Source organism: Phacochoerus africanus, chromosome 5 (assembly GCF_016906955.1).
Source record: "Phacochoerus africanus isolate WHEZ1 chromosome 5, ROS_Pafr_v1, whole genome shotgun sequence".
Classification (NCBI taxonomy): Eukaryota; Metazoa; Chordata; class Mammalia; order Artiodactyla; family Suidae; genus Phacochoerus; species Phacochoerus africanus.
In genome coordinates this window covers 107,472,796-107,485,861 of record NC_062548.1, presented here as the reverse complement: position 1 = coordinate 107,485,861, position 13,066 = coordinate 107,472,796, and the positions used below count along the sequence as shown (strand labels likewise).

The window sequence follows — 13,066 nt, the reverse complement described above, 5'->3', positions numbered from 1 at the left end:
AAAATCCACGTTCTGGCTCTTATTAACTGTGTGATTGTGAGCAGGGCAACACTCTCATCTCTGTAAATTGAGATAATCATAGCACGTATTATGACAGAGTTATTGTGAGGATTAAATAAAATAATGTAAGTAGCCTGAAGTCAGGATCGTGTTTTATTAAAAGCAGAGTAAGTGGTAATTTCAGTGTGGGGGCGGGGCCAGCGCAGGAGGGGCGGGGCAGGGCTCTGCCAGCCTTTGCGCTTGCGCAGCCGTACGGGTACGCCGCTCAGGTAAGGTTTTTTCCGTGGGCTCTTACTTGGCTTCCTGACTTGGGGTCCACAGAGTGGAGAGCGCAGCAGGCTTTTCGGTGGGCAGAGTTTTGGGGTCATTCAGCGGACGATCGGTGTCTCTGTATCCTCTGCCTGAGGAGGCGCGGGACATGCCCGAGTGTTTCCGGGTCGCTCGGCGACCTTGGCCCGCAGCCGGAAGGTGCTTCTTGCTTTGGGCGCGCGTGTCTACACCTGGCGGGGCCGCAGAGCCCTGGGAACCCGGGCGGTTCGGAAAGCTGGGGTACGCATGCAGGGGTAGCTGGGAAGCTGGCTGGAGCCTATCAGAGGCCTCGCTGGTTGTTTGGCCCTTGACCCTGGGAACTCGGAAAAACTACTCTTGTTAATTAATTGAACCAGGGTCATAGCTGAGAAACCTTGTTCTTCCACTTCTAGAGTGTTTGGAAAGACCTTGTTTTCTGAAGTGTTGCTTGAAAATGCCGAACTGTGTCGATTTCTAGCTTTGGTGCAAATGAGGGGTTTTCGGACTTTGCACATTTGTCTTAATGTGTGCCCTGATTCAGCTTCTCAGCCAAGTGTAATGTTAACTTTAAGACACACAGCCCTGGTTTTCTTCGAACCCATCAGAGGATTGTTTTAAACTTCACTTGAGTTCCTTCCTTCTCCAAAACTTGTCTAATCCTAGTCCTCCTCTGCTAGTTAGTAATATAACTTTGTCATGGACAGGTATGCCTTTGATGGTCTTTATCAGATGGGGTTTTATGAGTGGTTATAAACACCTTTCGTGAAGTTGAGGGACTTGGACTTTTGTCTTTTCAGGGCCGCACCCTGGGCACATGGAGGTTCTCAGGCTAAGAGTCATATCCGAGGTACAATTGCCCGCCTGCACCGCAACCACGGCAACTTGGGATTGGAGCCATGTCTGTGACCTACACCACAGCTCATGGCATCGGGGGACCCTTAACCCACTGAGCAGGGTCAGGGATTGCACCTGTGCCCTCGTGGATACTAGTTGGGCTCCTTCTCTCTGAGGCACAACCGGAACACTTGGAATGTGTTTTTAAGAAAGTAAATGCTTTATTATTCAGTGTTATTTGGACTTTATTGTTTGAACCTTTATCATTGCTGTGTCCCAACAAAACAAAATTCTGTTTGTATTCCTTTCACTGTGGTCTGGCTATGGGCAGGCTTTGTTTTTTGTTTTTTCCACCCCTTGAACATTAAAATAACCCCCAAAACCCCTACCTGTACTGATCCTGGCTTATTTCCTGTTAGTACTTGTACAGCATAGTCAACAAAGCAAAACAAGTCTCCCTTCTACCCCCTCATCGCCTCTTGGTTATATGTAAGTTCTTTTTTTAACTTGCTCTGCTTCATTTCTCTTAGGTAAGAACAATAAAAATTTAATCTTTTAGTCCCGAGGGTGATCGCATTATCAGAATGAGAAGGGAATTTGGAGGGGAAGGGACACCTAGTAACGATATTCGTAGATAATCCTACCTAAGTAGGGTATTTAATTACCCCACCATCAGACTTTGTGAAAAGGAGTCAAAATTGGATGGAATGAGCGGAGTTCTGGGGCTGGAGACTGTTAGAGGACGTGCCATCTCGCACAGAGGGCAGAACAATGTGCAGCATACATAGGACAGTGGTGAAATCCTGAGTTGAAAAAAAGCGCTGGTTCTTCTGTTATTGACTTTGGCGTTATAGGGAGGCAGAGTAAAAACTTAGCTTTACATTGAATATATTCAGTAAGAGTCGTATATGCTATTTTCTTGTTATGTAGCTCTCTCCTTTTTAGCTTTCTCTTTAGAGAAGGAGGATGAAGACTCAAACCGTGTCTTCTGATTAGCTTTTAATTACAGGAAGAGAATCAAGATTTGAAGTCTGGTTTGCCACTTACTGGGTGATGGTGGTCAGTGTTCCTCCTTATGTGGTCCAGCAGCCTCTTATATAAATGTCCCTTGGAGTTGTCTGTAAAAGGGGAGATTACTGGGTGCCAACTCTAGACATGCTGAATCAGAATCTGGGAGTTGGCAAGTTCTCGCTGTGCTGCAGCGGGTTAAGGATCCAGCGTTGTCTCCGAAGGACTCGAGTCACAGCTGAGGCCAGGGTACACGCCTTTGCCTGTGTAGTGGGTTAAGGATCTGGTGTTGCTGCAGCTGGCCCAGGAACCTCCACACCAAGAATGCAGTAGCTGCCACCGCCCCCCCCCCCAAATCTGGGGATGGGGGAGGTATTTTTTTTTTTTTGTCTTCTTGCCACTTCTTGGGCCGCTCCTGCGGCATATGGAGGTTCCCAGGCCAGGGGTTGAATCGGAGCCACAGCTGCCAGCCTACGCCAGAGCCACAGCAACGCGGGATCCGAGCCGCGTCTGCAACCTACACCACAGCTCACAGCAACGCCGGATCCCCAACCCACTGAGCAAGGCCAGGGATCTAACCCGAAACCTCATGGCTCCTAGTCGAATTCATTAACCACTGAGCCACAACGGGAACTCCATGGGGAGGTATTTTTAACTGTTAGGATAGCAGCTCCTCAGGAACAAGAAGCAGTTAATTTATTGCTCATCATTATATAAAATGCCCAGAACTATGGCACATAGTTCAATATATGTTGTATAAATAAATGAAAACCTCCAGCTATAAAACATGTAAAAACCACTTATGGAAAACCTTACTTTTGTAGGCTACTTCACAAAGCACTTTCACATACTAGGCCCATTAGATTGTGTCTTAATTACTATTTTCAGCTTAAAAAATGATCTACCCCATCTCTATATTAGGGAGTTTAAAAATGTTAATTCCATTGGAGTTCCCGTCGTGGCTCAGTGGTTAACAAATCCAACTAGGAACCATGAAGTTGTAGATTTGATCTCTGGCCTCTCTCAGTGGGTTAAGGATCCGGTGTTTGCCGTGAGCTGTGGTGTAGGTTGAAGATGCTGCTCGGATCTTGCATTGCTGTGGCTGTGCTGTAGGCCAGTGGCTACAGCTCCGATTAGATCCCTAGCCTGGGAACCTCTACATGCCGTGGGTGCGGCCCTAGAAAAGACAAAAACAAAACAAAACAAAAAACAAACAGAAAAACAACTTCCTTCATAAATTGCTAGTTCTTTTCACAATGGCTTCTTCAATTTTGTCTCCTCTGTGCTTTCTCCAATCATGTTTTTGGTTCACTGTACCTCTTAGTCATGGAAGTTGAAAACTAGCAATGTGAGACATGTCTGATACAACTAAGAATACAGTAACTTTGGGATTTTATTTTTATATACTCATTTAAACTATGGAAATGGGAGTTATTTTTATAGAAGTGGTATTAAGCTTGAATATGCTTATTCAGTTTTACATTTGTTGTTACACTTAGGATGGCCCGGACTATGGAACCACTGGCAAAGAAGATCTTTAAAGGAGTTTTAGTGGCTGAACTTGTGGGCATTTTTGGAGCATATTTTTTGTTTAAAAGATGAACACAAGCCAAGGTAATCAAATTCAGAAATTAGTGTTTTGTGTTTAAATTAGTGTTTTAAGAGAAACCACTTCTTCAATGTATTAGGCATTTTATGGACTCACGGGGAAGAAGCTTAGTTGTTAGTTATTGTAGAATAAATGACTGTTACTTCTTGCTTAAAAAGTTGTAGACTAAGGAAAATGTTTCTTACTTCCATGGATTTTACTAGTGAGGGGCATAGGGCAGGTATCCTAGGTCTAGCTTAGTTTGGGAGCACAGATGGAGAAAAACCAAGCCTGCCCACCATACCTCATTGTTTGGTAGACTGAGAAAGCAAGAGGTGGGTAGCACAGCTGAATTGTCAAGAAACCAGTTTCTCAGGCTAGCAGTTTCTTCCTCTGCATTGATACTGGGCACTGAAAGCCTTTCCCATGCCATTGGCCATCACCATTTTGACATTTTGTGGGAGAAATTTATATTAGAGCCTTCAATTTTTGAAATCAGCAAGTGCTACTTCTCGTTTCCTAAAGCAGGGAATAGTAGACCTAGGGTGGTGGTCATCTTTGAAACTTGTCATTTATCTTCTTAGCACTTCACTGAAATACTGTGTTCCAGAATGCTGTTGAATATTCACAAAATACACATTTAAACTGTAAATAAAGCATATAACAGAAAACATCTGAACAGTATTTAAAAGGAAATCCAAGTTTTAAGACCAGCATCAAAAACTAAGTGAAGTATAGACTTATTTCTTATTTCGTTTAATAAGGTAAAATGGCACCCACAAAAACAACTCATAATGGGGAGTTCCCATCATGGCTCAGTGCTAACAAACTGGACTAGTATCCAAGAGGATGTGGGTTTGATCTCTGGCCTCATTCAGTGGGTTAAGGATCTGACTTTGCCCTGAGCTGTGGTGTAGGGTTGCAGACACAGCTTGGATCTGGTGTTGCTGTGGCTGTGGTGTAGGCTGGCAGCTGCAGCTCCCATTTGACCCGTAGCCTGGGAACTTCCATGTGCTGCACCTGCAGCCCTAAAAAGACAAAAAAAAAAAAAAACCCAAAAAACCCTCATAAAATAACATGTGAAGTTCACATTAACACTGAAAATCTGCTTTTCAATACAATTTTGAAATGAAGTTCCTTGGTGGGACAGTGGGTTAAGGGCCCAGCATCGTCACTGCTGTGGTGTGGGTTCAGCTTCTGGCCCAGAAACTTGCCACAGGCACAGCCAAAAAGAAATACTATTCCAAGGTAAATTACATCATATATAATAAATATAGGTAAAGTTTAAAAAAACTCCAAAATTACTATAGAAGGCTACATTTATAAGGTAAGTACAATTTAGACCCTATAAGGATTTAATTCCTGGACTACCAGGTCTTTAACAGATTTCTTATTTACAGGATTCCTATCTTTAAAGCTACAACTAATTTATGGCTCCATGTGTTAATCCAGTGACTTTCTAATTATGCCCAATTTTAAGACTTTTTTTTATTAGATTTCAGGCAAACAATGAGCAAGAAGTTTCCCTTCATCTTGGAAGGTATGTTTTTCCTTAAAGAAAATAAAGAGTACAAAACACTTCTTCAGGTAACCTTTATAAATTATTTCTTTATGACCAATTAAAGGATAAATGACCATAATTTTGTGATGTCAATTTCCAAAAAATACTGTTCATTCATTCCCATTATCGCTCTGAGACCAGAATGGAGAAAATTCTCATCCATAGATGAGAAGTTTTAGTCAGTGGGCTGTATTCTTAGTTATTCCAGTGGATTAAGAATGTAGACTTTGGAATGAGACTTATCTGAGGGTGATGGATTCAAACCACAGCTTAAATTTTTAAAATTGATCTCTGGTTTACTAACTTCTTGGAGCTTTACCTTTCTCTGTCAAGTAGAGATAATGCCCAACTCATGAATTGTGATAAGGATTAAACAAGACGACATGAAATTATATCACACAGTATCTGCTATAAAATAATGCTTAGTAAATACCATTCATTACAATGATTAGTAGGGATGCTAGAGGTTACACACAACACAAGTATCCTATCTTTCGCACTTTACTAGGTAGAAATAAGGGAAAAACGCTTGATTTTTCTCAGTACAGTTTAATTTTAATACTTTTACATGATTTTATAAATGACAGTTATTTTTATTTATAGTTTATTACAAATCCATTGAACAGTCCGGGATGTACGGAATCAGAGAGCAAGATCAAGAAAAATGGCTCTGAACAGCAAAAATTAGTAAGTAGAATTTTAATTTACTTAGAAAAACTCATTTTCTTTGCTTTTTAATTTTTTGAGTGATTTTTGGCCTCCTCTTTTTGAAATTTTTCTTTCTCTTAATGATGCTTTTCACGTCTCTGTTGTGCAACCAGTCATCCCGTTCAGCCTCCCACCTAAGCTGTTTGAGACCTGGGGGTTGAGGAGAAGGAGGAAGAAGATGAGCAAGCACACTGTAGACTCTTGCAGGCTCCATAGAACATCCTCCTAAGTAACAGGAACTGGTCTGCCACAGCCTAAGGTCATCTGCCATCCACTATGCAAACCCCCTTTGTTGCTTTCCTTTCTTCCTCCCGTATTTGTCATCAAAGACTAATGTTTACAATTAAGACCAGGACAGGAAAGTAAAAATGATTTAAAGATTCTATTTCCCCTGAACACTTTTACTGGTGAAAGAGAAGCCAGTAACTATCAATACAGAAATAACTATCTATTTAAAGTGCTTAAAAGTTACTTAGCAAATTCATACTATATAAAAATAGCCTGCCACTGTAAACAGACAGACAACACCTACACTTTTGTAAGCTGTGGTCTTTTTAGGGCATAGTCTAAATATTTTTTAATCCCATGCGCTCCCCAGACAGAAATGAAAAAGCCATTCCTTCCAGGTTATGAGGAACCATTTTATTCCTTTCTACTACAAAAGGGTCCTCCAAAAATATTCACATCTTCAAAAATTCTAAGTTAAGGCTATTTTAAAACCTCAGTAGAAATTCAAGTTACTTACTTGCATTATCTCTGTTAGCCATAGCATTCATGCCAATGTTGTCAAACTTGGATCCCATGTTTTCATCCAATAGGTGCCCAAACTTGGGGGAGGGGAAGAGATACATGTATTAGAAAAGTTAAAACAATGTAGAATAGCTTACTGTTTAAAGCAAGTACATTAGCTTTACCTCTTCAGCAGATACAAACAGGTTGGCGTCATCAAGATTTCTTTTCCTTTTTTTTCTTGGTCCTAAAAAGTATAAGCCTAGATTATTATAGGTCTAATGATTTTGGAAAAATAATCAACATGGTTTTGTAAATAATATATATATAATGTGAATCAAAGCACACAATTACAAAAAGAAAAACAAGAGTTAGTATATATTGTATTTTTTTTTTAGTAAGTTAATATCCTACTAGAACTGGTCAGGTGACAATAGGGTTTTCTTATCTTTCAGATTTGACCATTGATCAAAGTTTTGCCCTATTTTATAGTTTCAGGCAAGGTTAAAATTCCAAAGTCTATATGGATGGGTTTTAGAATATTTAAGGTTAAATGTAAATTCTAATGAAGTCAAGTTTTACTTTTAGACTGTGAAGAAGTTGATGGAAGGTTTATTTACTGTTACAAATGAAGTTTGGTTTACTACTCAGATAAACTGGTTCTCCTTAAAAAAAAAAAAACGATCAAAAAAACCACTCTGCTATAATTCTGAATACATAAACTTTTCAAAATAGATAAATAAAAATATATGTTTTAATACTTTATCTTGGCCACACCTGCAGCATGTGGAAGTTCCCAGGCCAGGGATCAAACTTGTGCCATAGCAGCAGCCCAAGGTGCTGCATTAACACTGGATCCTTAACCGCTGCACTCTTATCAGCACTTATCATTTGGAAAAAGGCAATAAGCGTCTATGGAAATCCAGGGTGTACTTATTGAAGGATTTAAACATGAATGAGAAGATGATCTAGAACTATTTAAATGAAAGGGACAAATTTAGGAAAAGAAAATTATGGAAGGTGTTTGTGAGAAACAACAACTGTCATATTAAAAATACATAAAACTATTGTTATCCATTATAAAAGCAAAAACTAAATTGTATTAATAATTGTATTAACAATTTATAATTAAAAAGTTAATCTTCCAAAACTTCACTATCAACAATTTGCACATGCACAATGCTTAGGTAAAAGACTAAATACATCTTCTTACCTTGAAATGACCCAGCAAAGTCAAAATCATTTGCACTTCTCTTGCTTTTCTTACTATTGACTTTCCAGCTGACTTTATCAAGTTCTGTTACACACAAAAAAACAATAAAACCCCTGTTATTAAGCAGTTTAAAAACAGTGGAGTTCCCATTGTGGCTCAGAGGGTTCAGAACCCAACTAGTATCCGTAAGGAAGCGGGTTCAATCCCTGGCCTCCTTCGGTAGGTTGAGGATCCCACGTTGCGAGAGCTGCAGCATAGATCACCAGCTGCAGCTCAGATTCGACCTCTAGCCTGAGAACTTCCATATGCCACAGGTGGGGCCCTAAAAAGAAAAAAGAAAAAAAAAAGAGAAAACAACAAGAAACACAAACCTGCTATAGGGCTATGAAGATGAATACCAATTAACTTTTGAGAACCTGCTAATTACTATTCCAGTGTTTTAAAAGGCAATAATATAACAGCTCAACAGGTATAGCATAGACAGCCTAATTGTTAATATAAAGCCCTAAACTGAAAACTCAACTGCTTTAAAAACAAACAAAAATTTCAAAAGAAAAACTAGCCTATGCTGTGGAAGAAAGATCCAATTTGTTTGTCTTAAACTTTTAGAGTATTTACCTGGAATGCCCTCGTTTTCATCCTCCAACACATCCATGAATGTTCCTCCATCTTCCTCAAGTTCAGTAAATTCTTCATTCATACTTCCTAAAGAAACTTCATCATCATCCAAGTTATCAAGGTCATCGTCTTCTGAATCTTCGTCTTCTGAGTCATCCTTAGCTCCTTTTGCCTTCTTTTTCTTCATGTTGCTGCAAAAAACAAATTGTAATGTATAAGAGGACTTTGTTTTTTAAAGTATGTTTTGGTGACCATTAAGGTACTAGGCTATTAGAATTCCAAGGAGAGTTGCAGATGGCTCAGAGCCTTTACTTAATACTAATGAGCATTACAAAGGTCTAAAATGAAAGGACTGGAGTTCCCGGTGTGGCTCAGCAGTAACAAACCCGACTAATATCCATGAGGATGCAGGTTCAATCCCTGGCCTCCCTCAGTCGGTTAAAGATCCCACAGCGCTGTGAGTTGTGGGGTTGGTCGCAGACAAAGTTTGGATCTGGCCCTGCTATGGCTGTGGTATAGGCCAGCAGCTGCAGTGCAGTTCCAATTTAACCCCTAGCCTGGGAACTTCAATATGCTGCAAATGCAGCCCTAAAAAGACAAAAAAGAAAGAAAGAAAAAGGAAAGGACAGTATCCAGTACCCAAACTTATTTCAGTACCTTTCTCCTAGACAACCTAGTCCTGTGCTCTACTGTTCTGAGCAACAATTATTTTGGAAATGCTGGGAAAACAGTTTAAAAAAAACAATGAAGAAAAGTATTTTACCTGGCAAAATCAAGATCATCCTTTCCCGAGATGAAACAATTATCATCTTCAAATGTGTCTGCCAGAGAATATACAAATCATGAGATACAGCAAAGGAATAGCAAAGTTAACAGGTTTTATATCTGAATCAATTAATACATCATCATGATTCTGCTATTTACAACATCAAAATGGTAACAGTTGACTACTGCTGGTGTGTTTTATTAATCTACATTAAATCTCTGAATATACTGACCTTAATTCAGTCCCTAAACCAAATGGGTTCGTTAATTTTATATATATTTACACACATATATATATATATAATTTTTTTAGGGCTGCACCTATGGCATATGAAGGTTCCCAGGCTAGGGGTCGAATCGGAGCTGTAGCTGCCGGCCTAAGCCACAGCCACTCAGGATCCGAGCAGCGTCTGCGACCTACACCACAGCTCACGGCAACACTGGATGCTTAACCCACTGAGAGGCCAGAGATGGAACCCACAACCTCATGGTTCCTAGTTGGATTTGTTTCCACTGAGCCATGACAGGAACTCCATTTCCAGTTAATTATAGCTTTTCTATAGTTCTTTTATGGAAAGAGGGAAAATATCAAATTAAACAGTATTTAGCAGTCCTTTTTACTCCATTAGAACTATTTACATGCCTTATTTTTAGTAGGTGTAATATAATATGCAACAAAAATGAACTCAATGTAAGCTTTTTCTAATTACCCATGGGTTTTTTTTGTTTTGGCCTAAATTCCAATAAAATGTTTCTAGCTCTGCGAATTATAAATTACCAATCATCCTTTCAAATTCCTCATCATCCACATCTTCTATACTTTCTTCATCTTCATTCCTTTTTTGCTTCTCTTTAGCAACTTTTTTATAATACCTAAAATAAAAGGCATGTTACATATTTGATAATTTAAGGACCCAGTTTATTATAATCAAAGCACCTATGACCAGCGCCACAAACAAGTGTTAAAGCTGTTAACTCAGTTGACTATAAATAATTAAAATTTCTATTATAGAAAAAAATAATTTTGAATCCAACAAAATAGTTGAAACTTTTGAAATTAGGCTTGGTTCTTCATAATAACATCTTAACTCCTTAAATGGCACAGTAAAAGGCATCAACACTAATGAATGACAGGAATATTTGAATATTATAAACAGTGGCTCTAAATGACCTCTAATCACAGTAGTTTATCAGTTAGATCTATATCAGGGTACAGTGAATACCCTGGCATTTTGCAGATGCGATCATACCCTCAAAATTCTTCCAACAAAATGTTTTAAAAAAGCAAACCAGGAGTTCCCATTATGGCTCAGAAGTTAATGAACCCAACTAGCATCCATGAGGATGGGGATCAAGGATCCCGAGTTGCTGTGAGCTGTGGTGTAGGTTGCAGATACAGCATGGATCCCATGTGGATGTGGCATAGGCCAGCGACTAAAGCTCGGATTGGACCCCTAGCCTGGGAACCTCCATATGCCTTGGGTGCAGCCCTAAAAAGACAACAACAACAAAAAATAAATAAAAAAGCAAACCAAATCAAATTAACCAATCAACAGATGAGATAAAAGTTTCTATATTATCACAAGGCATTAGTAGTAACATTAGCAGGTTTAGGACTTATCTCTGTAGTAGTGCAATGAATTCTGCTAGTTCTGCCTAGAGCCATTTTGGGGCAAATTACTTAGTCAAGATTCTTAAAATTTATGCTAAATTATTAAAAACAAGCCCCTCAAATTTACTTTAGTTTCACTTGGATATCTTAATATTAGCAAACTGCCATTTCTAAATTCCCCTCACAAAAATGGTACTGACATATCGCTTCAGTCTTTTCAAGACAGGCCCATTTTAACACAGCTGTTTTTGGAATCTAAAAATTTAAATTTCCCCAATGAAACAGGATTAAATATATTACCTATAGAAAAACACTTCATCCACTGGTATTTGGCTTTCTTCTTTTGCAAGGAATTCCTTACTGTTAACTAGGAAAACAAGTTTAAAAATTTATTAAAGTAATCCTTTTATGTTATTCAAGCTCTTAAGACTAAATACAGAATTTCTACAGCTCTAAAGTCTCAAAATGTCACGAAGTTGGACAGAAGGCATCTAATTGTGCAAAGGACAATGTCTCGAAGTCTAGAGGAAACCCAACATATGAAACTGTTGGCTACAATCCAGTTGGTAGCCATTTAGTGCATCATAGTGAAAGAATAGTGTTCTCTTATCCAGTTGCATCCAGGATCTAAATTCCAAGAGAAACAAAAATTCTCTCCCTTTTTTTTTTTTGCCATATGCTCCTGTGGCATATGGAGATTCCCAGGCTAGGGGTCGAATCGGAGCTGTGGCCGCCGGCCTACGCCAGAGCCACAGCAACACGGGATCCGAGCCGCGTCTGCGACCTACACCACAGCTCACGGCAACGCCGGATCCTTAACCCACTGAGCAAGGGCAGGGATCGAACCCGCAACCTCATGGTTCCTAGTCGGATTCGTTAACCACTGCGCCACGACAGGAACTCCCAAAAAAGTCTCTTAATAATCACTTTAGACTTGTCATTTTCATCTTGGGAAAAATGACAATAATGCCTGGTATTCTGGAAAAGAAAGTAAAGGTAAACAGAAGTAGCTACAATTTTACTTAACACTAAGGAAAACTAAAGTAAGAATAAGGAACTGAATCTATAAGAATATGAGTGTTTCCTCCTCAGAATAAACATTTCGGACTCATCTTGATTAAAAGGGTACTTGGCTTCTAATTTTATTCTACTAACTGTGGGTGAGTCCTTTTATGTCTCTGGACTTCTGTGATATAAGTCAGTTATAAAGTAAATGACTTATAATGAACTTTAGAATCTGAAGAAAAAGGAGCTGGGATCTAGTATGTGAAGAAATGCCTGCTTTGACTACAAAGAGAATCAGAGCCACTTAGGTACAAAATACCTGTAAAAGTAGGTTATCAACTAAATTTAAACTTGAAAATTCATACATCCTTGAGAACAAAGATGGATAATCTCTCTGCTGCTTAGGTTTTATTCTGATAAAGTAGAGCAAAGAATAACACAATGTGTTACTAACTTGTTCAGCTGTCAGTTTCAACCATCTAGGCTTTATACTTACCAGCAAGACTACGAATATCCTTCATAAAATGTTTTCTTTTTGGCTGCATCACAACACTTTCTGTGTTTTCTGAAATGTAAAATCAAGACAGTATAATGTAAAACCTCATGTTGTTTATTAAATTTGAATAGAGAACAACTGAAAAATTCATCAAATGGAAGCATACCTTTGCCTTTATGTGGCTTTGGGTTTCGGTATACAAATCGATCCAAGAATCTCATTAGTGTGAAATCCTGTAGTGGATCCCCTGAATATTCAATGTAATTTCCCTGGGAGTTGCAGGGGGAGGGAGGGAATTAAGAATTTAACTCAAATTATACATATGCCTCCCAAAAAGAAACAAGAAGAAAAACTTAAGCAGCTATTACATTGCTTTGAAAGTATGAAAATCAATAAAAGATCCTTCAAATATCCCTGTCATGCTCATTATTCTTTTCTTGAAGGAATTACACACACATTCATACACATTTTAGGATGCACTGCTGATTTTATGAGTAGGCAAGTGCCACTAATACGGTAGGTCATCATATGTAAAATCTAAAATATGACACAAATGAACTTATCTATGAAACAGACTCATAGAGAACAGACTTATGGTTGCCAAGGTAGGGGGAAGGTAGTGATGGAGGGAAGGATTGGGA

At 39.0% G+C, this 13,066-nt stretch overlaps 2 protein-coding genes across 2 annotated transcripts in view; one reads left to right on the top strand and one right to left on the bottom strand.

The window, feature by feature from the left end:
- Positions 1–216: 216 nt before the first annotated feature.
- On the top strand, positions 217–5,974 carry CEBPZOS (CEBPZ opposite strand). Its single transcript, XM_053743505.1, is given in 5 exon segments — positions 217–269; positions 3,630–3,721; positions 3,724–3,744; positions 5,214–5,258; positions 5,883–5,974. Coding segments are annotated over 4 exon segments (249 nt in total). The 5' UTR covers positions 217–269; position 3,630.
- Positions 5,870–13,066, bottom strand: part of CEBPZ (CCAAT enhancer binding protein zeta) — a 24,022-nt gene continuing 16,825 nt past the window's right edge. The window contains exons 7-16 of the mRNA XM_047782273.1: positions 12,592–12,694; positions 12,426–12,494; positions 11,225–11,291; positions 10,091–10,185; positions 9,311–9,368; positions 8,548–8,738; positions 7,930–8,013; positions 6,902–6,963; positions 6,733–6,814; positions 5,870–6,137 (exon numbers count right to left, since the gene is read on the bottom strand). Of these exons, the coding sequence (XP_047638229.1) occupies positions 5,998–6,137; positions 6,733–6,814; positions 6,902–6,963; positions 7,930–8,013; positions 8,548–8,738; positions 9,311–9,368; positions 10,091–10,185; positions 11,225–11,291; positions 12,426–12,494; positions 12,592–12,694 (951 nt within the window). The 3' untranslated portion in view covers positions 5,870–5,997. The remainder of the gene's footprint in view (positions 6,138–6,732; positions 6,815–6,901; positions 6,964–7,929; positions 8,014–8,547; positions 8,739–9,310; positions 9,369–10,090; positions 10,186–11,224; positions 11,292–12,425; positions 12,495–12,591; positions 12,695–13,066) is intronic.